The following is a 26,810-nucleotide window of genomic DNA, read 5'->3' as shown; positions in this document are numbered from 1 at the left end:
GTACTTCCCCTTTTCAGGTTTAATGAACTAAGAGGAAAAAGTTATCTATTCCCAGAAAGTTGGACAGTGCTTTAAATATAAAGTTATCTCTCAGTTGGCTAACACACTGTCGCACCCTTTCTCGAGACTGAGAAGTCAATATCTCATCTATCCCGAGCTTCTGCTGGGGAGAACGGAGAGCTGGACAATAGTCTCTTGTTTAGTTTTATTAATTTTAAGGGCGGGTGGGATCAAAGGATAGGATTGGCAACTGAAAAGACCAATCGTAGGCCAATAGCAGGCGTGACAGGCCAATAAGTAGATGTAAAAGAATGGTGGGTGGGTCTTACTCAGGGCCGCTCTGCCAAGGCGAGCACACCCAGCCTGGCCAAGAGGTGGAGCTTCTCTTGAGTCCCGCCCATCCTTTGGCGCCCTAGTGACTGGCCTCCAGGAGGGGGACATGGATCCTTCTAGAAATTTGGAGCAAGAGGCTGGGGAAGAAGGTGTAAGAAGTTTGGGGCTTGTGGGGCAGGGTGACGGAAGAAAAAGGGGGATATCGTGGGTTTTGCCTTGGGTGAGCTGCCAGCTGGCCAAAGGAAGCAAGAGAGGGGGATGAAGGAGAACTGTTCCTGAATTTTGTGACGCTTTGACTCCGTGCCGTTTTTTTTTTTTAAATGCATTTCTATGATTTTTCTTCCTCCCGCCATGGGTCTGGGAGCTGTGCTGACTCTCCCACGCATCTCTGGTGCTCTGCCGCCATAGACTATTGAAGTCTTTGGGAAAAAAAAAGAATAAAACAACCGATCAAACAAACAAAACCAAAAATCAAACCCGTGCCTTTCTTTCTCCCGCTTTAATTCCAGTACACACTATCGGAACTACCATCACCAAGTAGAGTCTGCCACGTGGGAAGACGGAAGAGGCTGTGCGTTATCCTAGATCTCTCCCAGACCCCTGAACCTAGCCAACGTTGCAGATCAATTGTTTGAAAGTTCCCCGCCCAAAGGCCGCCTGGCCTCCTGGAGTGCCGCCTCCTCCCCTTCACCACTGTCCTGCGGGCCTCCCTCCCGCCCTGCTGGCCCCGCCCTTCGCCCTGCCCATTCCCTCTTCCACCCCCCTCCTTGTGGGCGGTCCTAGCTGCTCACCGCCTGAAGAAAAGCCACCGTGCCTCCCCTGCTTCTACCTCTCACCCTTCTCTCAGGAGCTGCCTTCATCGCAGTCACGCCCCTTCCTTCCGAGGAGCTTTTTGGCTGCGATCGCTGGTAGACCCCTGAATTACCCCTCCGTCTCCCTTCTCTTTCGTCCCTTCCCTTAGTTCTCATCGCCTTCCCCCACTACCACCACCTCCAGCCTATCTCGCCTCTCACCATCCGCTGCTCCACCCTCCGGCCCGGTATCCTGCTCGTCCACTGCCACCAAGGAGAGACCCGAGGGAGCAGCGAGGTGGGGAGTAGCCGGGACCTGGGGCTTCCTCCCTACCCATCCCTGGCCTCCGGCCCGGGACCAAAACCACTTGAGGTTGCAGACAGAGTCTTTACCTTGTCTACATTGCTTTCAGAGGTAGGAGAAGCGTTTTTTACTTTTGCGGGGAACTGGGGCAATAATCTGTGGTGTTGTAAACTTGATCATGCCCGTATTTATGAGTAGGTTGGATACGCCTGTCGGGTTGTCTGTAGGTTCTACTCTTTTTGCTGCTGGCCTTGAGTTTTTCCGAGATGTGCAAGAAGTTTATTTAACGCAGTTTAAAAATATTGGTTCCTGTCCTACTTTAAGGTGGAGATGCTGGAAGTGGTACCATTGCTTGGTGCTACTTTACCTTCTCCCTGGGTTCCTGCAGGTCCCTACTGATTTGATCGCTTAAGGAACTAACTTAGGGATGCTGGGGTCTACCTTCAGTCCCGCAACTAAGTTAGGGACTCCGAGGTCTACCTTCAGTCCCTCAATTAACTTGGGGACTCTGAGGTCTACCTTCAGTCCCACAACTAAGTTGGGGACTCCGAGGTCTACCTTCAGTCCCTCAATTAACTTGGGGACTCTGAGGTCTCTCTTCAGTCCCACAACTAAGTTAGGGACTCCGAGGTCTACCTTCAGTCCCTCAATTAACATGGGGACTCAGGTCTATCTTCAGTCCCACAACTAAGTTAGGGAGTCCGAGGTCTAACTTCAGTCCCTCAACTAAGTTAGGGAGTCCGAGATCTACCTTCAGTCCCCTTACTAAGTTAGGGACTCCGAGGTCTACCTTCAGTCCCGCAATTAAGTTGGGGACTCCGAGGTCTACCTTCTGTCCCGCAGCTAAGTTAGGGACTGGACTCGGAGGTCTACCTTCAGCCCCGCTTGAGGAATTGCCCTTATCTTGGATAGCTAAAATGGCTTTCTCCTAAGAGCTTAGGCTTGGGTTGAGAACTCACCCTTCCTGACCCCAAGGCCATGAATTCTTCAAGTTTTAAAATGTGGAAGTAATGAACCACACAGCTATTCGCCCATATGCAAGCATGTGTAGTGGTGGTTGTGTGAGACTCCAGGGGCGGAGATTGCCGTTATTTGCTTCATAAAGTCAGAAGATTTTAATAAGTAGTTGTGCAACATCACGAAGGTGGTTGATTTAAGGTCCGAGCCCCGGCCCCGGTACTTTTTGTTCATCAACAGCAAGACCTATCTTCATAAATAGATGAAGAGAAGGAAAAGGAGGGAGAATGACAGATTTTATAGACCACGAGCAGTCCCTGATGATTGCTGTTAATAAATCATAATATGTGAATAATTTGCAGCAAGGCACTGAATACAAATTAATGAAAGATGAAAGAGGAAGATTTGGAAAAGCTTTTCCAGTTACTGCTCCTTGCTTCCAGACCTGGGGAGACAATTTAAAACTTATACTATAAGTTTTTGTTCCCTCTCATTTAGAAAGTTAATCAACCATAATCTTTAGTGATGAAGGGCTAAGAATATGTGCAACTCTTCTTGGGTCTGGCCTTGTGAAACCCATTCTTTCTCAGGCCAGCTTTGGGAGATTACCTAAGACCTTTGCGTACCCTCCTTCAATAGCTAAGAAAAGTCCGAAATGCCATTTTGGACAAGGGGTAACTTTTTACCTGTCAGCTGTCTCTCTTCTCTTGGGCAAGTGCCACAGGCTTTAGACTAATTGGGTTGAAAGACTTGTTCCGGAGATGTCCCGAAGCCTTTGCTTATTGTTTAGGGAATAAATAATGAACAGATTTACATAAAAATCTTTGGTTGGTTTTTACAGTGGGGTGGGGAAGATTCAGGAAGGGGGTAAGGGGTGGTCAGAAAGGCAGAGAAGGAATGCTACAATGTTACATAGTGACAATTTTAAAGGCTATCACGTTTCAGATCAGCTGGGAGGGAAAAGCTGACCTGACCAAACTACATTTTAAAACTGGCCTGGGACATTTTACTAGCCAGGTGGTTGTGGAGTAGCTGCATCTATTTACAGAAGATAACTCAGGTCCCAGCCATTCGGAACGGGTTTGCCTGGTGTCCTTTATGGTCCCTTTCTGGCGCTACGTCGTATTTCATTTTAAGTCCCTTCATACTTTGAAAAAGTTTGTGTCTTTGTAAAATTGAAACATAATTTTCTTTCTAATTCACAGCCTAGGTACAAAGTAATCCCGTAACTCCACCTGTATGTACAGTAAGTTTTACATGGATATCCCAAGTCCCCTTACTTGACCAAAAAAAAAAAAAAAATTAGAAAGAGATTTTAGCAATTCATAGTTGTCACTGAGATTTGGAAAATCAAATGTAATTTTTTTTTTAGTTATGAAGCAAGGTTTAATAGACTAATGCATAACTCAGGCATTTTCTGAGGTTGATTTTCCTCTACTTTTGTTATAGAATGAAGGAGACCTTCTGATGCTTTTGAGAATGGACTAGTAGGAAGATAGAGGGATGGTTACTTTGACTTTGAGGTCCCATTGAGTGCCAGCGTTCTAAGTGCGCACATCTGCTTCTGGGCCTCTCCTAAGAGCTCCCTCCCAGGGCCTGTGCCTTCTTTAAATGGTGTCTTTGTAATTAAACAGCCCTCCCCCCCCCACTCCCTTCTTCTTTTGATCCAGTTTTTTAGGCTTACTTTCCATTTGGAGACAAGAGGAGTTTCTCACACCCTCCTGCTCCCCTCTTAATGTTTCTTTTCCTTTATCCCAGAAAACTCACACACACACCCCCACCACGTTCTCAGGATGGTTAGCAGTTTTGTTTTGTTTGGGACAGAGGCAGTGTTACCACTGAGGAGGAGTAGGGGATATATTCCCTCTTGGGAAATGCTTGTGGCCAGGTAGCCTCCTCCATGGAGACTGAACATTTGGAATGCATGAGAACAGTCTATTCTTCAGGACTGTCTGGTAGAAATTGTCCTTTGCACCCATTAAGATCAGCTTAAACCCACTGAAAGGGGTGGAGAGAGGTGTGTGTGGTCGGGGCCTAGCCTTTTAGGATGGTAAATGTTTCCAAATCTCCTATTACATCACCTCTTTCTCCCATGGATTCAGTGGGTTTAGAGATCTGTGTGACAAGTTAATTAGCTGGGGAGTAAACCAATTTGTTTAGAATCGTGATCTATTGATTTTCTGTCCCCAGGAATTTTTGTTAGTGTTTTATTATGATGCGTTGTCTTTAGCATTACTTACTTTTCGTTCCTTCTTGCCTTTTGTGGACTTTGGTCCAAAATCTAGGTTTCCACCCCCAAGTCAAAGGTTAGAATTTAGCTGCAGGAGCTACGGGGGTATTAAACAGGCTGGGAGACCAAAGCACTGGCCTCCATGGTGGGCTTCTGACCCTTTTTAAGGAAGCTGCCCCTTCCACGTACAACACACACAATTTGAACAAAAAAGAAAAAAGAAAGAAAAGAAAGTAGAAGGTCATTTGCCTTATAAAAGCAAAAGTTCTTGAACAGAGCTAGCTTTCTTAGTGTCTTTAAACCATTGCTTGATAGGTTAAAAAAAAACCCTCACTATATCTGGGCTTTTTCGGGAACATATTTATTGCATGAAGGACTGCATTAGCATTTACTGTGTTGATTATTTCTTATGAGGCTATTATTAGGCTTTTGAAGCCTTTTGTTGTATGGGATGGAGTTAATTGTCTATATCATTGTGGCTTGTAATAATGCTGGCCACATTAGATTTAGCCTACACATGCTTGCAGAAAGGATTTAGCATTACTTTCTAGAAACAAATCTAACTTTGTAGATTCTGAATGTCTAAGATTATCCACCTCGTTTGGTAAAATATTTTATTTCCATTTTTTTTTTTGACTAACACAAGGACCGACATTATTTTTTATTTTAGCAAACAATGGTCACTGATACCATTTTAGGTTTTCTGGGTGAACTCACTGGTGGGAGGAGCCTGGGCTTTAGGCACATTTCCTCACTCTAAATTGTGGAGACTGGGCAGAGTGATGTTGATAGTCAATTTTCAAAAGTTTATGCTTGTCTTTTGAGGCCTCATTTATCTGGTGTGCCTTTGAAGGATGGCTATCAGAGTGAGGTAAATAGGACAAACACAATCCTGTACTCATTCTGTATGTAGGGGTGGTTTGGGGGAATGGGTCTGTAATAATGCATCTATATAGAATTTATTATTTGATACTGCTAAAATAATAAACCCAAGAGTCACTACAAAATTTCAAGAATCCTGGACCCTCTATGACTGTGGATCTTCCGTACATTGGGCCATAAGAGTAATGTTGCTTTTCAATAAGAGTTCATTGGAGACAAAGCTTTGTAAACTGGTATAGAGTATGAACCAATGACTACATATCAAGAATCTCATACGTGTTGCTCGTTGGTGCACCAAGGGGCACAGATAGGTTTCACTGAGCTCTAAAAATTGCCTGATTTAGAGGTGGTTTACGTAAGTGGCCTCACTCCTCTTCCACTCTTCACACGAAGACAAACCAAACCATAATCCAGTGTTTACTGATCTAATTGATTGGAAATTATTTTTAAATTGCTACATCATTGATCTTTCATTAAGATAGGATACATTCGGATGGACTGTGAAGGATCCAGAGTGAGGAAGGGAGGGGATCAGGAAGGCCTAGATGTGCTTGATTGATAGCTTCAAAAATAATGTTTGCCAGACTGGGGAAAAAAGAAACAGCAAGGAAACGGATTTTGTACACAATGGAATACAGAGTGTATAGGTACAGTCGCATGGTCCACACACACAGGTTCTTTTATTTGAGAACTTTAGTACATAGTGAATCTTCAGTTTCATGGAACTTTAACTTTCCTTTAATAAATAAAATGTAATCTGTGTGTGATGTCTAATTTTTGTTATCTGGTAAACTAATAATATTTCTCCACAAATTCAATGAAATTTTTCCAGCCAAAGCATAAATACTAAAATCTACATCTGTAGCATGTATAAATTTCCAAGTGAAATACAGGAATATATGCTTCATACTTTGTGCTCCTGGGGGTAAAATTCAGGTAGGTATATTTGCTTATAATTTTTTATACAAATCTCTCTGTGTGTCTCTGTCTCTCTCTCTGTCTCTGTCTCTCTCTCTCTCTGTCTGTCTCTGTCTCTGTCTCTCTCTCTCTCTCTCTGCAGATTTACTTGACATTTGTGAAGTCACTTTCACTCCTTCTCCAGCAGCCTGAAGTGGCATTAGTCGGTGTGACTTGAAGCCAGGATCTGGGATTCTCTCCCCAGCCCCTCACTGACTTGCCATGTGACCAAGGGTAGCTGAATTAGCTGCTCTAAGCTTCAGTTACCCTTCTGGGAAGCGAGGATATTAATACTTCACAGAGGTGTTTAGGCATGCTTCATATTGGGCACATGCTTTGAGGTCATTGGATGAAAGGTGTTCGTATGATGGCAGAGAAGGCTTATTATAGGGTCCTGAGCAGGTGTTCATGTTTAATGAGCTTTTGCTCTCTTATAACATACAGTGCCCTTTGGTGCCCCATTGCCTTACTGACTATAATTAAGATTGACCCTACATTTGTGTTATTTGACCCTCTCAACGTTTTTCCAAAAAATTTAAATATTTTCATATTCTGTGATAGGTTGATGTAAAACTTAAATGGACTGTAGTGACAATCAGGGTGAGGAAAAACAGTTTGAGAAAGTGCCATTAGTTGGAATGCAGCCACATAACCAGTGAAGTCTTGAAAGTACCTTCAAATGTTAGAGTAAAGCAAATGCCAATGGGTCTGTGTTTTCAGGGAGAAAAGTTTTGAGGAATATTTGCCTGTGACAAATGCTACTGATAGCCAGTGACTGAAACCCAGCTCTTGTGTTTTGTGCACAGCTGGTTTTTATTAATGATGGAATATTTATGTTTGCTGTACAATTCGTGGCTCATTTCCATGTGTATGTCAGAATTTAAATACCCCTAAAGGCAACATTAAGATAACATTAAATATAAATGTGGCCAAGCTAGAAAGAGTGGACTTGGGGGGGTTGTCTCCCTTATATTTATTGGTGTTGTTTTAGATTAGAATAACTGATCACCTTTACACATTGATGCTGATCTTCCAATGTCCCTCAGTAAACTTCACATTTTGATACCTTTGATAGGAACAAGTGATTGGTTCCCCCCATGTATGATGCAGATGAAACTGATGTATGTATTTTTTTTAAGGATTTTTTTTTTTACCCCAACACATGCTTCTCATTATCCGAGAGGCCTGGTCTCAATCAGGAAAAGAGCAGAGAAACCACATAATTGAAAGGAGAAGGACGGTGGTGCATACTTGGAATATTTGTGGGAAGGGGATTGCTGACATCAGAAAATGCAGTGGCCTGAGTGTTAACAGCATTGGAGCGAAATCAGCTTTCTGTTTCTGTGTATTGAGAATTATTTTAAGGCGATACAAATATGGGCCAGACTTGACATCTTTTATGAAGTTGTCCTGGAAACTTTGATGAAGGTTGTTATAGAAAAGTTCAATTAAAACCTTCCCTATTAGGAAGCTAATTAGCGCATCGTTTATGCATTTTTCGTTGTTTTCAAGGGGGCTCCAGTTTGCACTGAATTAGTGACATTCTTCCTTATGTGATAGTGAACTAAGATTTAAAAATATCACAGATGAGGAAAAGCATTTAGAGTGCCAATCCTGAAAATATAGAATTTCCTCTGTTACATTTGGGTTTTCCATTCAGATCTTTGTTTTACTCCCTAATGGGTAGTTGCCTGTGTGAATTGGGGAAATATAATGGTTTATGAAAACACACCATTTTATTTCATTTTCCCTTCTTGTATGATCGTCTTCTCTCTGTATCCCTCCACACTCTGTGTGCGTGTGCATGTGTGTGTTTGCCCTCAATACATGCATGTGTTGGGGGCAAGAGAGGGGTGGGTACACATTGGGAAAGGTAGATTGTTTTCCAAAACAAATAGTATTTGGAGCTAAGAAAAATATTGATGACCTGTTTCACCCCCTAGAGGATTCTTTCTGCCTGAGGGTGCTCAACAGGATTATGTAGGGAAGTGTGGCAAATTTTCTGACCTGGTTGTTTTCTATGACCAGGCTGAGCACTTTTAGGAGTATGAAGGGGAAGGGTTATGGTGCACTAACCTTCAGAGCATATGTTTCCTAATAGTTTCTGTTTTAATTTATCTCTTTTAGGGAAATAACCCTTGGTTTCTGAGATTTCAGGACCATCTGCAGAAGACTAGATGTTCTATAAAGGGATGCAATATAAGTCTATTTTGAGACTCACTTCCCTCCATAACTTGTAGGAGATGGTCATTCTTTAGACATGGTCCCTGGTGCTTTATTTTACCCATGGGCCATGCTTACCTTAGTGTCTGTTACTGGGGCAGTTACTTTGGCTATATGGCATGAGGCATAACTGATCTGTACTCAAATACTTGGAGAAGGCAAGGTCTAAATTCAGCTCTGTCAAGCAACGCAGACACACTGGGTTTCTGGTGCTTGCAGGTCAGCAGCAGGAGGAGGGGCTGTCTGTGTCTTGGGAGAGTGACTCAGGTTCTTTGCCATGCCGATATGAAACATTGGCTCTTGTCCATGCACCTGCTGGATGATGCCACACCTGCAGCGAGCACCTGAGCCTCACTCAGACAGAAAACCCTGACTCCAGGCAAATGGGGCTCCTTTCCAATGTCATATTACAAAATGGGGGAACCTGAATTATGTCAGTAGAACACCCCTATGAGAGTTACATGAAGATATTTATCCCTATGTTAGCCTGGGGAAAGGTCTGAGATCCTTTCTCGTAGGGGGAACACACTTAGACATACTGTTGAAGTGCTGAGTGAGTTTGGCTTTTTGAGTGAGTTTCCTTTTTTTTTTTTTACACTAAAATTTAAATTTAATTAGATCAATTCTTTTGTGACCTGTCTTCTTGAAAACCAGACAAGGAACATATGAGAGACTTTATCTTTACCTACATAGGACAGGAAGTCCCAAGATTTGGTTCTGATCCCAATCCTACTGGTGGACAATGGCAAAATGTTGATCAAGTTAATTAACATTAGCTATCTGTTCTGGAGTCATGTTTCTCTGGTTGTAATGTAGAGTTAATCACATCTGCCTTTGTTTCCATCTATAGCTGCTGAGAAAATCAGCGGGAGTGAAAGAACCACCAACTTCTTAGAAGGCCGAGAAGCAAAAGGTAATAATCATGTTAACATGCTTTGACTTCTGTCCCTTTTCTTTCATTTTATCTTCTATCCAGATCTTTGGAAAGTCATCATTCACATGTTATGCTCCTGAGCACATTGAATGTATGATTTCCTGTTTTACATTCTAGGATAGAAATAGTATACACCTATCCCATGGCCTCGATGATCTCATATCATAGCAAGTTACATGTATCTTCTGTTTCTGGCTCAATTTGCTGTGCTTTCTGTTTGGACACTTAGAAGCACAAAAGAGGAGAATTACCTTTTTTCATATCTCCACATTACTTCTGGGGACTTGATCCCTGAAGCAAGGTCTTCTTCATTGAAGTCATATAGAGGAGAGGACTCGAGAGTTTATTTATAAAGGAATTAGTTTCACATTTACAATGTACCTGATTCTCGAATGATTGTTTTCTTTTGGGGTCCATCATTCTATCAGCCCTGGTGAACTCTCTTCCTCCCCTGTATACCCCAGTTCTCCCTTATGACTTCATCAATTAACCATATACCAATGACTTCCAAAGATATATTTCTGTAAATTCAGGGCCTTCTACAGAGCTCAGAGATTACTTTCCCCTTCTGCATTATCAGAGATAGACTATAGTGCTGTGTTCTGCAGAAATACTGTATTAGACCCACCTGAATTTCTCAGGAGCTCCTGATGCCTGGGCTCTGATTATTTGCTGTTGGGTTTTTTTCCCCTACTCCTTAATATAAGCTAAAGCTAAACACTTAGCTATAGTAAACAGTCACTAAATGTTGGTGAAAATACACTGTGATTGGTGCTAAAATTAAGTTATATACAAAGTACAATAGCAACATAAAGGGAACAGAATTTATTCTCTAGATTGAGGAGAATTCAGGGCAGCGAAGAAATGGAGAAGAATTAGTTACAGTCTTTGAAGGAGGAGATCGAAAGCTGAACTGCACTTTTCTGAGAGTTCTGGCAAAGAACTGAAGAAAATAAACGACTATCGTGTCTATTCTTGTGAAGCCAGGGACAGCACTGCTCCTTTCACTACCTAAAACCTCTGTCACATTGACCATTTAAACAGGTGGCATGTACTCTTATTTTATTAAATCAGGTCACCCTCTTAAAGCGCTACTTTCACCGAAGCTCCAAACAGAGGCACACACATGTGCATTCAGTTTTACACAGCAACACGCCCATTAGCATAGATTGAAATGGGGATCTCGAAACTAACAAATTCCCTTTTCAGAATGTAGCAGGCTGGGTCACCAGAACTGAATGTCTTCAAGCTGACTGTCAGATCTTTCCAAGGGCAAAAATGAAAGATGATATAAGCCATTACAGGCCATGAACCTGTTCTCACCCATCTGATGTTTTTGCTAATTAGCTTCTTGGCCAAGTGGCAATTTGGGGCAAGTGCATGCAAGCTAGATTCCTAGGGGAGCCCACATTCCACTCTCTGCCATTTCAAAAGCCACTGAGGTCCTACACTGATTCTTTTGGCTGTAGCTTCCCAGTGTCCCTAGAGCCCTGCTCTGACCTGGTAAAGAAATAGGAGCAGAAGAACATTATATATTAAGTAAAGGAAAGATTCCATGGGGCTTTTGATGTTTTGCTACTTTTTGTTTATTTTTTTTAATGGATTGTCTACGAATGTGTGCTCTTTGACTCATTTATTTCATTTGTGGGGTTGTATCATTAAGAACCAATATGTTTTATTAAGATTAAGATTTTAGTAATATCACTAAGAAAAGATTTTCCAAAATATGGCAAAAGGTTAACTCACAGAGACATTTTTATAATATTATTTAAAGTAGCACAAGCTGGACCATTTGACTATCTTAATAGTTGAAAAATGGGTAAGTGCATCCGTTTAATGGGCTATCACATGGTTATTAGAATATTTGTTATGACATCTATGCCAAAACACAACTACAAAGCTCACAATAAAGTGAAGTGTAAGAGCCTATATTATGAGCATATTAATATCTTGTTGTGCTGCTTTGTGGCTCACACCTGTAGTCCTAGCACTGGTTGAACTGAGCAGGATTGCCACAAGTTTGAAGCCATCATGGACTACATAGTGAGTTCCAGGTTAGTCCAGACTACACAGGAAGACCCTGTCTCTAAAAGACAAAAACAGATTTTTGTTTCCTTGCTTTACAAAAACCTAAATAATATGTTCAGTAATAGTAACAGTGTTGAAGTACTGGAGTTATAAGTGACTTGTCTTCTTTATTATAAATATTTGCATGTCATGTTCATCTTGTTTATGAAAATAAAGTGTAAATCACAGTATTGTAGTGGGAGAAAATCGTTAAGGCAACAGGTACACACCCTTTTCCTTTTATGTTCATTCTGATTTTATGGATCTCTTAAACTTTTTTGAGGCTGTAAGCAGTGAAATGTGGTAAAATGGTTGAATTATCCTTTTTTGAAATGTATATATATATATAATCAGAAGATAGATTGTTGACAACAAATTTCACTCTACTAATCTGTGTTTTGCTAGCCCCCTATGTGATATAAATATACCTATCACTATGTTTGGACTAGTTGCTTCAATGCAAAGTAAATTAAAGTGTAAGTAGAGTAAGAAATGACCAGTTCTGGTCTGGGCATGATGGCTCAATGGGTTAAAGCACCCCTGGGAAGAGCAGAGCTCCATCTCCATGGGCTTCACCGTGGAAGGAGAGGTGACTCCTACAAGTTGACGTCTGATCTGTACATAGACAACATGGGATGCATGCCCACACACTGCTATACTCACACACACACACACACACACACACACACACACACACACACACATTAAACAAATTAGATTGCAATAAAAAATTTGTAAATGACTTAGTGTTTTAGAAACAGATCTCTCACGAGATGCTTGGTAAGCCTTAAAAATTTCAAGGCCTTTCAACTATTTTCCATCGTGATCTAAGCAGGTGAAAATGATTGATGCTCATTCTTCCGTTACGCATTCTCTAAGCAAGTGAGGAGTTAAGCAAGAGCAAATGACAATCTGGTGCAAGAGTCACTGGAGTGTGGGGCATTAAGTGGTCTCCCATGAGTCTTCCCATATTTGACAGTTGATGGCTTAAGAAACCCTGCACCAATAACTGAGATGCAAATAGGGACTTTAAAATAAAACAATCTTTTTTTAATGTTTTTTTTTTTTTTTGTAGTTCTGGCTCTCCTGGAACTCAACTCTGTAGACCAGGCTGGCCTCGAACTCACAAATCCACCTGACTCTGCCTCCTAAGTGTAGAGATTAAAGGCATGTGCCACCACTACCTGGTATAAATTTTTAAAATATACTAGAAAAAAGCTAAATTGACATGGTAATTAGAGTAATAGTTAACTTTGGGAGTCTTTACTGTGTGTCAGGCTCCATGCCCAACATTTTACATTGAACATCTCTACCCATCTGAGTGTTTATAATAACTATGTGTTGTATACAGCATTGTTCTTAACTTGTACATGATACCACTGAGCTCCATGGGTATAAAGAAACGTGGATGAGGGCAATTAATAAAGACTTTGATTTGAGATTTGAAGTTGAGCAGTAAGACTATAGAACCCTTGCCTCTCTGGTGGTTTTACTGCTCCCCCGATTACCTGTTAAACTCATGATATCCTATGCAAGGAATTGAATGCATGCTTTGTGTCACAAGATTTCTTGGGAAAGATCATGTCTATTAAAGATCAGGCCAGTAAGCAGTCCCACTTGACAGCACATGAGAATACATTGGGACTCCTTGGCTTTTTGCTGTTGCTAGATTTATTTATTTGAATGGATGTTTGACCTGTGTGTATTTGTGCATGATCTGTATGCCGTGCTTATGGTGGACAGGAGGTGTATTGGGATTGGAGTTACAGACAGTTGTGAGCTGTGTGGGTGCTGAAAATTGATTGAACCCTAGTCCTCTGGAAGAGCAATCAGTGCTCTTAATCACTGAGGAATCTCTCCAGCCCACACTTCTAGCTTTTAATGAGGGTGTGCATGTGTCCGTGTGATGTTTTATTCACAGTGTCATAGTCACAGAAATTTTGACCTGGATGTTTTCCATTTATCTGGAAATTAAGTATGAGGTAGATTGATCCAAATTTAACATAGGAAGAAGGTTTCCTAGACTAGGTTTTCCATCTTTGTTTGGGGTAAAGTGGAGGCTGAATGGAGAGGAAGTAGAACAAGGGTTAGAAAAACCTAATAGGCTCATTGAGAATTCATTTGAAGGGTATAAAGGTGGTTTGTCCTGGCAGTGTTCATTTTGCTGGGTCTTGGCTTGAGAAACATCTGAGCTCTCACTAGTGTGCTAGGCTCAACTTCTAGTTGTATAGGGAGAGGATAATGGCTGCAAATGGAATAAGAATTGACCTTCACTTTGCTGCCTTGTTGTTATGTTACCGAAGAGCCGAATGTATGGTTTTATTTTGCATTGTTAAAGAAAGAGCTAGGTATTTCCTTTCTTCTCCCATCCAATATCCTCAAAGGCACACTGTGTGTCCAAGAGCAACAAGGTTATTTTATTGATTGAAGATAATGTCAGATCCTTGGCAGTGGCATGATTAAAAGTGTGTGCAAATTAAAGGTTGTAGGATTCATACTATTTTAGTTGTACATGAGGCAAGGAACTGTGTCTTTAAACATGTCTTATTTTTTGTTAGCACCCAGATGAATATAAGGTCTTTACGAACAGAGCCATAGCATAGCAGGAACTATGTATATAGAGTTTCTTTGTTTTTCAGTAAATCCTGAACTGATTTACTTTCCTATTAAAAAGAAACTGAAAGGATCTGGTATGGGGGTGGAAGAGCACAGTGGTTACTATAAACTGATTGGAGAGGGGGGGGGTTGAAAAGAATGCAGGCAAGAGGAGAAGAAATTATGGGGAAAAGAGATTTGAGACAAGTAAGGTTTTCTCTAGTGAAGATCAGGGTGTCTGAAGAAAGCCAGTCTCAATCAGCATAGAGAATCTAAGCAGTTCTGGAGACAAAACCTGAGGCACTTTCTCTCCAGAGGCTCCCATTTGAAAGCCTTGGGCTGTTTTCTTGTGTTTCAGTTGAAACACAGACAATCATTTTTGTTCAGACTAGAACAAAAGAAAGAAGCATGGTGGTTCTTTCCCAAAGTTCTCCACAGAGTCTGATTTTGAGTCCAATTAAAAGTCGCTTCTCTGCTGTGAAATGAGGGAGAGACCCCCTAACATAATTACCTTGCAGATTGGATGCAGTTTTGCTTTTGATCATGATCATAACTTGGGACCAAAACAAGATGGAAAGACAAATTTCCGGGTTTGTTCACTCTTTATCTGCTTAGTTTATTTTTGGCAACACTGCAAGGAAATAATGTTAAATTAATCACTGTGTGGTTTTGTGGATTTTTTTTTAAAAAAAAAAAACTTGAAAATTTTGGACAAGCTCCCAAAATACAATGCTCATGTGTTTCTTCTGCATTGCTGTGCTGCTTACAGAGCTTCTGCTGTGGATTAAAGTCTTCTTTTTTCCCCCTTCCTTTAAAGAGATGAGTCATGGCTAGGCCAGGATGTGGTTCATGTGCAACCTTATCTAAACACACACTCTTATATTTTATAACAGCATTGGTTGGACTTGGAATTTTTAGAGAGATTCAAAGCAGAAATTGTAAATGAAGATGACCTCAAATCTGTATCTGTGGGATGTTTGTAGCTCATCTCCAATTGTAATTGAACTTAGCTATTTTTTTTTTTAAAGAAAAAAGTAGAATCCTCTTGCTGAGACACTGGGTCAGAGGAGCACTGAGAAATCAAGGCAAGGCATATTCTGATGGCTGCATGGAGAAGCGCTGCTTTGAACTGGGTAGGATGTACAGCTTCCCTACGCTTGCCAGAGCGATTAGCTGTTGCTCAGAATGTAAGCTCCTCGAGAGCAGGGACTTGACTGTGTGTATCTTTGTATGACTCATTGTGTCTGTCTAGCACGAGGCTGGCAAATGTCTGGAATGGTCAATATTCAATAAATATTAAATGACTTGGTTGAAGTTTTGTTTTTCTTCTGCCTACCCAAGGCTGAGGCAGTAGAGTCAGGACTTTGATATTCAATGGCTTTTTTTTTCTTTCAACCTCAGATCTATTTTATGATGTCTTTCTTCCCTTCTAGCTTGTAAAACAGTTAAAAATTCATAAACCTATTCTGCTACTGACACCAACTAAACATTGGTCCCAAAGATAACAGTGGTTGTGGTTCTTTACCATCACCCAGGGTTCTGATTGGCTTGACACTCCAAGGCTATGAGACTTGAACACAGCAGTGCTTTCTAGGGTCACACTTTCGCCTTTCTGTCTCTTGGAGACTGGAATGACCTTCTACACACACCTGATGAACAGTGAGTGAGGCTTGCTTTCTGCCCTAGTGTAGACAGCCTTTGCCACTCATTTAAAAAGCCAAGCAACACGGGTCAACACTTTCCCTTGGAAGGAGGAACTTGGTTAACTGCTGGCTCTTGGTGGCAACTTAGAAACGACATTTTTATTTCTCCCCCCACCCCTCCTGAACATTTCAGACTGACCAGTGGTTGGACTCTTGCCGGCGCTTACCCTGAACCTGAGTGTTAGGGGAGAGGGAATCAGCCGCTGCGGTTTCTGGAGCTGCTCATAAGCAAGAGTTCCCTATCCTGATCAAGGCTTTAAGCCTAAAAGAAAGCAGAAATAGGTATGGACCATGGGTGGGTGGGTGTGTGCGTGCATGCCTGCTTGCATCAGTGTGACTGCGTGAACGGGCCCTACATTTGTGTGTGTGATGGCCCACAGGTCCATCCACATGACTGGGTGCTTACGTGTGTTCTGGATGGGCGGGTGTGGCCTGGGAGGGGGTGACATACCTTTGAAGGTATGGGGTCTGGGACAGCTCAGTGTCTACATTCTCCTGCTTTGCAGGAGAGGGGTGGAAGTGGTATTTGCTTTAACTACAACATTCTTGTTTCCACCTTTTTTTTTTTCTAGAAGAATCTATCCAGTTTCAGGCAACAGAAGAGGTTTTTATATCTGATCCTTGAGTCCAAATCTAACAACCCCAGAATGCCACTGGAGTGAAGAGAAAGGCAATTAGAGGCTAAGTTAGTTAGCCTTTTGGTGGTTCGTTTCCACTTCTCAAAAGAATATGGATGAGATGAGGGAGAGAGAGAGAGACAGAGACAGAGAGACAGAGAGCTTCTAGGGCTGGGAATGTAGCTCAGAAGTAGCATGCCCAAGACCCCAAGTTTCATTTCTAACAGCGGAAAACAAACCCATCAATAAGATAATTACTTATCTGAATAAAAAAAATAGTGCTTTTGTTGGGTCAGATTATCCCGTAGAACAGTTGGAAGGCAACTTGTGATAACCATCAGAAAATAAGAAAAGCCAGGGGCTGAGTAGGTCCATCTGCTGAGCAGCTTTTGGATGCCCTGCAGCACAAAAGAAAGGGAGTTGCAGAGGGCTTAGAGGTGGCGTAATAGCCTTGAGATAAAGAGCACCTGGTAGGTAGAGTCTGGAATTTTCCTTTGGAAACCTCCAAGACTCAGTAGGTTGACTTTTAAAGTGACTTTGTGCGTGATGTGTGCGTTCACACCGAGTTACTTCAGATACTTATAATGAAAAGTTCACTGTGTAACATTAGTGATTACTTGTAGTACTTAACATGATTATTTTTTTCTGAAAGAATCTTTGGATGCCTGACAAAATTGATCCGAGTAGGATAGTGTGAGAGAGATGAGGGATGTACTTGCCTTCCCATTCTGTTCCTCAGATGAGAAAATACAAATCATGAAAAGAGTACTGGGTATGGCTACCCTGTGTACCATAGTATGACTAGGACTTGAATCTTATTAAGTCCTCTGTTATCTGTTTTAGAACAACCATTGTAGTTCTTTAAGAGAATGTGATGGTAGTCAGGGCCGTGGTCGTCATTCTTGATTCTGAAGCATGGACTTTTTTTTTTTTCAGTTTCTAAATGTTGTCAGAGAAATATTTCAAATCTACTTGTTGAACCCAACATCAGCAGCAAACCATTTTAGTCTCTCTTCTTTGATGGCCTAAAGAGAAGAGTGTCTGTAACATTTGTTCAATGCCATTTTCTTATTAAATCCTGGAGCATCCAAAATGAATACTAAAGGTGTTTTTTTTTTTTTTTTTATTTTTTTTAGTTTATATTTTGGAGTTATAAGCAGTCTGAGAAAAACTGACGTGGAGGCAGGTTTCTTTTATGCTTGGTGCCAGCTAAGCTCTCTTTACCCGTTATTTATTTAAGTATTTTGGATTGTATTTCTCTGGGCACACGCTGAAGCTGCTCGATAAATGCTGTTTAGGGGGTAGCTCAGTCCACTTTTCTGTCTGCAGCTCCATGGCCATAGGGTTTGTGTTTTTTTTTTTTTAATAAACAAAAGTACAGACAGATGAGCCTTGTGAGTGAGGGGCTGAGAAACCTGCCCCCCTCATCATCCTACTTGACTGCCCCTTGTTTGCATACTCTTTTCTTTTTAATTAAGTCGGGATTGTTTAAATCAAAGTAAGAGAGAAAACAGTTTCTGGGCTAGATGTTCCTCAACATATCAATGGTAAAGCCAATAATCATGGAATTGATCTATGACTTATGAATAACAATCCTGCTTTGTTTCTGGAATGGATTCCTCACCTTCTAAGAACACGTTTTCTTCCCCCCTAGAGGACTGATTTATACACCAGCTGGATGTTAAGCTTCCTGTTTCCCCTTCCTAGGTCAAGGGCAGCCCAAGTGCCCAATTTCTCTCTCTCTTCACAAAGCACCGCCAGCTATAGAGATGAGAAATTCTGACGATCAGCCAAGCGGAGGAACTACGGTATTGCAACGTCTGCTTCAAGAGCAGCTTCGCTATGGCAATCCCAGTGAGAATCGCAGTCTCCTTGCCATACACCAGCAAGCCACAGGGAATAGCTCTCCCTTCTCTACTGGCAGTGGGAACCCAGGCCCTCAGAATGATGTACTGAGTTCCCAGGATCACCACCAGCAGCTTGTGGCACACCCTGCTCGCCAAGAACCCCAGGGTCAGGAAATCCAGTCAGAAAACGGCGTCATGGAGAAGCAGCTGTCCCCTCGAATGCAGAATAACGAAGAACTCCCAACCTATGAAGAAGCCAAGGTCCAGTCCCAGTACTTCAGGGGCCAACAGCATGCTAGTGTTGGGGCTGCTTTCTATGTCACCGGAGTCACTAACCAGAAGATGAGAACCGAGGGACGCCCGTCAGTTCAGCGACTCACTCCTGGCAAGATGCACCAAGATGAAGGCCTTAGAGATCTTAAGCAAGGGCATGTCCGATCCTTGAGCGAAAGACTGATGCAGATGTCATTGGCTACCAGTGGGGTGAAAGCCCACCCGCCTGTTACCAGTGCTCCCCTCTCCCCACCACAACCCAATGACCTCTACAAGAATGCCACCAGTTCCAGTGAATTCTACAAGGCCCAAGGGCCACCTCCAAGCCAACATAGTCTGAAGACCATGGAACACCGAGGCCCCCCACCAGAATATCCTTTCAAGGGCGTGCCATCCCAGTCTGTAGTGTGCAAGTCCCAAGAGCCAGGGCACTTCTATAGTGAGCATCGCCTGAACCAGCCAGGGAGAACAGAGGGGCAACTGATGAGGTATCAGCACCCCCCTGAATATGGGGCAGCCAGGTAAGAGTTCCCTTTCTGTCATTTCCTGGCCTCATCCCCAATTAGCCTCTTCTGCTGTCTGCTGGGAATCTTAAGGGAAGGAATGGGCAGGTGTTTGATACAAGTTGCCTAGTGACTGAAGAGAAGAACAATGCAATACTTTATTTTCCTACTGATTTGCTCTCTTGCCTCCTAGGCCTGTGGCAAAGGGGTCAATGCTTCCCATCATCTGAGTTCTTAAGGCCTTCCTTAAGGAGCAGAGGCAAATCATCTTGGCTTTGAATAAGTCTGCAATAGCGTATCACTCCCATGATTCACAAATCACTTTTGTTTGTGTGTACTGATCTATCTGTTTCCTGTTGCCTGTACTTTCTCAGAGAATTATTGGGATGCTTTTTGATACTAAACAGTTGGGGAGATATGGTTGTTGGTGGAAGAGGAATGATAGACATATGCAGGGTCAGAATATTTCTTGCCATTAACTTAATGTCCAACTTCAGGAAATGCCTTGAACTGTTTCTTGTTTTTTCTTGAGTTTCTTAGGTAGCTGCCTGCCGTTCATGTTTTGTAAGGATCTAGGTTAAATTCACTTTATCTCCATAGATGTTCCTCAAATGGACATGAAAAACTATCACTTCTGTTAAGTATCTTTCATTCTTCCCAAGTCTACTGATTTCTTACTCTTTCAGCACACACTGTCCTTTGCACGACCCACCAGATCCTGTCATTCTTTATATTATTTGTGTTTTTAACATTTGCTAGACTTTTAGGACAGGGTGTGCAGAAAGGGTTAAACTCATGGAAGAATTGGCAACAGTTATGCATGGTATCCTGGCCTCTTCCCAGGGGTAGGTAATGAAGGGTGTCGGGAAGGGTTGAAGCCCCAGGTGGCTCGCAGTCCAAGACAGTGATATCACTGGTATCTTCCTCTTTGCCTCCTGTGTCCACTCATTCCTTTGCGAAAGAACCTCCAGGCTTCCAGGTGGTGACTCTGGAGATAAGGCACTTGGGGTGGGGTGGGCCTGAGCTAAGAGTTTCCTGGTATTTCTTTTACTCCCCCCAGGTCCTGATTTTTTTTTCTTTTATCCATGGGCAATTCATGTTAAGCTCCTCCCATTGCTTTACCGGTTTAGGACTGGTTTTTTAATTCTTAACTCAAGGCGATTTCTTAACCCTTTGCAAGGTCCTCTGAAGCTTCCAGAAGACAGAAGCCTAATTTTTGATAATTTTCTCAGAACAGGAAATGGGATAAGAACCAGGCCCATTTTCATCTTTCAACTAGTGCAAGAACCCTCTTCCCATCTGCCCAGTGAAATGGAAGATCCAGAGAGGACCCGCAGCACCTTTTGACTGCATAGCCTAGTGAAAAGCCATTCAAGCTAGGAAAATGTAAAGGAAGCCCAGGGCTTTTGTTTTGCTTTTCTCATCAGTATAGAAGCATCTGAGACACTGCCTCCCCTCCGTTCTGGCCTGTATATGGGCTGACGTCTGATCTGTTGCCTTGTGGAAGAGTCTGTTGACTATGGTGTGGAGCTGAAGCCAAAGCCCCCTGCTCAGCACATGGCCCGCCTTCCCAGGAAAACTATTTTCAGAACTCATTCACCAGTATTGTTAGTGATCTGAAATGACTCCCACAGTGTTTGAAGCTACATGGAAAAGCTCTTTGATCTGCCTAAATAAATAATGAGACAAAGAGGGGTTTTTCCTTCCCATACTGATTAAACAACCAAAGAAATTAAGCTGCACATATTTTATAGGAAGATAGGTCATCTATTTTCTCCTTCCTTCTAAATTAGCTGTGGGTCTTAACTCTGTTTCTGTGCCTTGAAACTAGAAAGCCCAGGCTGACCTGCCTTTGTTTTTGTTTTTGTCTTGTTTGTTTGTTTTTGGGTTTGGCCATGGTGTTAGGCTTCTAATCCAGGGCCTCCAGCACTCTAAGCAAATGCCTTACCTCTGAACTCCTCCCACCGCCGTTGGGAAGTATTTTGACCAAGAGATATATGCCAACAGTTGTTTGGGTATGGGACAGGAACAGTGTGATATTGATAATCTAAAGGAATAACATTGTCTAAGCTAGAGGTGTTCCATGTGAAGTTTGGGTATATATCAGACAAACTCTGTCTCTAAGAGTTTGCGTGCCCTGGGTCCAGGGAGTGGCACCTATTGACACATCTTGGGCAAAAGGAGGCAGTCCAACAGCTTTTCAGAAGACCTACTTTTAGATAGAGACACATTTTCCTTCTTAATTTCCTATAAGGCTTGTGCATATCTTCCCAAGAATCTGTAGCATACAGCAAGACAGACAGACAGACAGAAACAGAGATAGACAGATGAGCCTACATTTTAAATTCTGAACCTACAAATGACAGATCAGGATGAAAAGTAAGTTATGTGTGTGTGTGTGTGTTTAACAAACTGCTGTTAAAAGAAAATGTCACTTTTATTTGCCTTTGGAAAGTCAATGAAATGTTGAGATTTGCTGTTAAAATGAACAAAATGTTATAAACAACCCTTTGATTACTTCATCATCCCTATGTGCGCCTCCCTACTAAAACAACAACAACAATAACAACAACAAAACTAAAACTAAATAAATAGCATAAATGCTCAGAACTCCAGATGGGAGACAGGGCCAAACCATGTGAAAAAAAAATTTAACGTCTAAATCTTTGTCTTTCTAAGTGCAAAACTTTTTTTGCATCCTTGGTTTAGACACCAATTGGATGCTTGTAAAAAAAAAATTAAATTATTTCTGTTTATAAAGCAGTCACCCCGTTTGCAATTGTTGAAATCATGCCCAGTTCTGAGGTTTCTTGAAATGCTCTTTGAACAGAATCTCAGGGTGACCTAAATCTGTAGTTCAGAACAGGGCCCCTTGGGCGCTTGAATTGAAGCGGTCCGGGATTATTCACTAGCTGCTCCGCAAGTCACATTCACCATCCCAGAACCTGGGAGAGGCACCATTTCAGTGGGGAGAAGTTGGCTGTAGGCTGTTGGCGGCCGCTGCTCTGAAGAGAGTGTTTGTTGAAGGGCAGGGGCGCTTGCATGTGTGTGGGTTTCCACCCGTGTTGGCAGGTGCCTGGTAGAGAATGGGGGCCCTAGTCAAGGAGGTGGAAAGCTCTGTGTTTGTTGCAAGCACACGTGTATGTGTGTGTGGGGGGGGGGGCGGGGGTTACCCTCCCCTTTTGTCTTTATAAGTTCTCTTTAAGAATACGTCCTTTCTTTCAGTGCAGCTTTTCTGAGGAGTGGTCTCCTGCATAGACAGCCGCATCCTCGTTTTGGTAACCCTAGAGTCTTAGGAAGGAGCACCGAGTTGGGGAGGACAGGCAGGGAGGCTGATCAGATTGTCCATGGGATCATGTGATTCTATTGTCTCCTGGTGGTGGCTTGTTGTTCCCAGTTAGCTGTGTCAGTGGGGAGCGATTCCAGCTGCTGTGGGGTGGGAGAACCTGTAGAATGCTCTCCTTTCTGCCTTCCTGTCTGCCCCTTTATTACTGTCATTACTCTTTCTTTTCTTATTTACTCTCAGTAAACTCTTAGTGTGTTTTTTGTTTCCCCTGACATATTGCCATAGTTCTCTGCAACCTGTATCTTCTTCCCAGAGCCCCTTGGACTCAGAGGGAACCTCATTCCAGTGTTAACAGTGCCCTGCCTTTTGATGGTGGGCAGATGCTGGAGCCCAGATGGAGCTCTTTTGCCCAGAGGGTTTCTACTCCACCTCCCACCCCCAACTACCCAAGCCCTTGCTTGTTTGCAAAGCAGAGGACTGAAGGTTTTTTCAACACCGCAGTGTTCTGCTTCCTTTTGTAGCCTGGGGAGTCCAGGGCCAGCTGCTTTGTTTTTGCTTATCTTCCTCCTGGGCTTATCTGACCCTAGAGACCTTCCGGAAAAATTGCAGTATCCTTTCCTAGACCCCTGAGAAGCTGTGCACTGTCCAGGCTTTGACAGGCCATTCAGCCCTCAGGGAGGAGGGAGGCAGATGCCTCCCTGTGTGAGGGAAAGGCTCATTTTGCTTGATAAGCTCTCAGGGGAGCTGTGTGTGTGTGTGTGTGTGTGTGTGTGTGTGTGTGTATGTGTGTTTATGTGTATGTGGGTAGCACAGTTTGAAAGTGTATTCAGTAGGCAGTGGTGGCACATGTCTTAAATCCAGCACTTGGGAGGCAGAGGCAAGTGTATTTCTGAGTTCTAGGCCAGCCTGGTCTACAGAGTGAGTTCCAGGACAGCCAGGGCTATACAGAGAAACTGTGTCTTGAAAAACCAAAAAAAAAAAAAGTGTGTGTTCGGTTTGAAACTGTGTGTTCAGTCTTTCAGAGAGAACATCTCCCAGGCAGTAGGCTTCCAAAATCCCAGGAACAGAGGCAAAAGATAGTAGAGTGATTTCTTTCCTCTTAAAATTTGAAAGCAGGATTTGAAAATATGAAATTTAAGACCCTCTTTCTGCCCAAGAGATTCAACGATGCCCCCACCCCGTCCCAAATCCCAGAACATTCTATCTCTATATTGAAAGTTAATTAAAACAGCTTTTGGAACGAACCCATAGTTGTTTTGGTCTGTATGGAAATTGAATGTCCACAGAATAGAAAATAGGAACCCTTCACCTCGTAAACCCATAAGCCACTCCCTGGCTTTAGAACAACTGACTGTTTTCAGCTCTTGGAAAGCAAAGTTATATATGGCACCAACTTTCCTGTCGTAGTCTTAAATAGCTTGTCAAGTCTTCTATACTCTAGTTGTTTGCATGATTCTTGAATATTAAACAATGATTTCCAGTGACATATGTATAAAATTGGACAAGTGTGGGTATGCTATAGGCACATAAGGGACTTCTGGACAGACGCTACGGTTTAAACAGGTTTGAATACTTTTCTGAGTATCGAGGTCATTGGATGAGTCCATGAGCCAATATTTGCAGTGATTTGGTTGTACAGGGAGGAGCTCTTGGGGATACTCGTGACTGGAAAAGATGAAAGAGCAGTGTGTTAGAGTGTCTGGATTGGTGGTGAGAAGTTAGTTGCTCCTTGTCATTTGTCCAACTTCTATCAAGAATTAATGCAAATTAGCACAAAGATTAACAGGTTAGTCCATCTCAAAGATACTAACAGGGCAAATATACCTCTCTGGTATATAAGAAGCTGAAATTCTAATAGAGTCAAAACATGTGAAGGTCCCAGTATTTTTGCAATTCATTTGCAAATCTGCCTCTCTGGAACTTACTATGTAGACCAGGTTTCTCTTGAACTGTTGCCTCTGCCTTTTCCTGAGTGTTGGTACTAAAGGCCACCATGCCCAGAAGATAATGTAATTTAAAGAAAGATCTATTTTATATGTGTGGGTAATTTGCTTGTACGCATGCTACACATGCATGCCTGATGCCTACCAGAACACAGCAAATGATCTGATGGGACATGGCCGTTCTGTGGGTCCTAGAAATCATACCTAGGTCCTCTGTAAGATCAGCTACCTCCTAACCACTGAACCACCTGCCCACTGTCTTTATTAATGAACTGAACAAGGTTGCTCAGCCAATACACAGTAAAAAAAAAAAAGTCTCTAAAGTTCCTTTATTGGGATTTCAGAGACGTTTTTATGTCTAATAATTAGGTACCAAAAATTAGTGTACCAAAGTTTTCATTCTGAACCATTCTATAAGCAGTAAGTTGGGGATTTGTGTCCCCAAGTCTTCATATTGCCGCTTCATATGTTATTAATTATTTGGTGCCTTTAAATTTAGTAAACGTCTTCATATTCTTAAGTAATTCTTGAGTGTAGAAATTCTCCAAGGTAGTCACAGGTGGGTAGATGAAAGGCGGTGGAATGCCTGTTTGAAAGAAGCCAGTAAACATTTTTTAAATTGAAGTCTTTGCATGTGATGGGTCACATACGTAAAGTTATTTCAGACAGGTTCAGTTTTCAGTCAAGCACATGAGCATTACTTTGTACAAAAGGAATTTTAAACGAGTGAGAGAATGAATGTGGAGATAGTCATCTTAAGATTCTCCTACTTAAGCTGGCTTCGCCTTCAAGAGGAGCACACATTATCTAGTGAGCAGTAGCAGTTGGACAGAGTCACAAAATGTATCGGTAAGAAGAAACTCTCGAGGTCTTTGATGGGGATCTAATTCTGCCTGCTTCTCATTTTACCTGTATTTTGGGGGGCAGCTCCTTGTGCCTTGAGGGTGAATTTAATCAGAGTTTGAATTTTTTGTTTTTCAGGACAACACAGGACATCGCCTCGCTGTCTTTGTCAGCCAGGAACTCGCAGCCTCACAGCCCTTCTTCTTCCTTGACAGCTGGGGCTTCCAGCTTGCCCTTGCTGCAGTCTCCACCATCCGGTAGATTGTCTTCTGGTCAGCACGCCTTGGTCTCGAACCAAGGTGACCACTCTGCTCACCTGTCAAGGCATCAGCAGCATCTTCTTCCGAATCAGAGTCATCAGGGGGACCACTACCGCCACGCCCAGGCCAGCCTGACTCCAGTGCAGCACCAGCAGCCCGGAGAAGCCTACTCAGCTATGCCTCGGGCTCAGCAGTCTGCTTCTTATCAGCCCATGCCAGCTGACCCTTTCGCTATCGTCTCTCGAGCTCAGCAGATGGTTGAGATCCTCTCTGATGAGAATCGCAACTTGCGGCAGGAGTTGGATGGATGCTATGAGAAGGTGGCAAGACTGCAGAAGGTAAGGCTCCCACTGAGGGTCAGTTCAATTCTTTGAATCTTACTAGTGGGATTTGTTAAATACCTGTATAAAGATTGCATCTGTGTGGATAGATCGTTGAGATTATTCTTCGGATATTGGTCAAACTTTAGAAAAAAAACTCTGTCTAGGATAACTAAGTTTATTATCTTTATTATCATACATTAATTATATGAAACATTGGGTTTCACGGTGAAAATTTTATAGGAATTTTAAACGAGTGAGCAATATATTATCAATGTATTATCAATGTATTATGTATACTCGATATGGTCTTTTTTCTGCCCCCTTTTCTTTTGAGAGGAGTAACGTTTTACATTTTTACTAAAAGAAATATACTATCTATTTCCCATACTCTGTAACCCTAGCAAACTTAGTTGATTGTTTTATTCAAAAAGTCATCAGATAGTTCTTCACAATATTTGTAAGGCCTGTGTTTGTGGAAAAACCTGACTGCATTTAAAGGCCCTTTGTCTTGATTATGGTTTCCCCATATGAGTTTTGCCTCGAAAATATAAAGCCACACTACATAGTTACTAGAAGAATCCCACCAGCTGAGATTTTGTATGGTTTATGAAAAGGCTGACAGTGCTTTTCCTTGTGGGAGTTCTCTTCTTAATTCTTTTGATACTGGCCCTCCTCCCTGCTTTTGCTTTGGTCTTTGACCACAGAACGAGTTCAACATCTGCTCTTTTTCTCTGGTGTGTGTGTGTGTGTGTGTGTGTGTTGAGGGGGCTCACACAAAGGGGGCTTAGCATCACAGCTGGGTGACAGGTGACAGTCATAGGCAGAGGAAATTTTTTTTAAAGAAAAAAAAAAGGTGTCCCCAGTTCCCATTCTTCCCTGTTTCCCTATACCCATTGTCTGCTACAGCTGCTTTGCGCCGCCCCCCCCCCCCCACCGCCC

The 26,810-nt window shown here is 42.4% G+C and overlaps 1 protein-coding gene across 2 annotated transcripts in view; it reads left to right on the top strand.

Moving 5' to 3' along the window:
- Positions 1–408: 408 nt before the first annotated feature.
- Amot (angiomotin) overlaps positions 409–26,810 on the top strand; it is a 58,796-nt gene continuing 32,394 nt past the window's right edge. The window contains exons 1-6 of one of the 2 annotated variants that reach the window (XM_052170924.1): positions 409–484; positions 843–1,539; positions 9,528–9,590; positions 16,110–16,258; positions 18,301–19,234; positions 25,427–25,886. In XM_052170924.1, coding sequence (XP_052026884.1) covers positions 18,363–19,234; positions 25,427–25,886 — 1,332 coding nt within the window. In that variant the 5' untranslated portion in view covers positions 409–484; positions 843–1,539; positions 9,528–9,590; positions 16,110–16,258; positions 18,301–18,362. The remainder of the gene's footprint in view (positions 485–842; positions 1,540–9,527; positions 9,591–16,109; positions 16,259–18,300; positions 19,235–25,426; positions 25,887–26,810) is intronic. The other variant, XM_052170926.1, reaches the window with a different exon arrangement.

The sequence above is a fragment of the Apodemus sylvaticus genome, chromosome X, assembly GCF_947179515.1.
Source record: "Apodemus sylvaticus chromosome X, mApoSyl1.1, whole genome shotgun sequence".
NCBI lineage: Eukaryota > Metazoa > Chordata > Mammalia > Rodentia > Muridae > Apodemus > Apodemus sylvaticus.
This window is presented reverse-complemented; position numbering and strand designations above follow the sequence as displayed.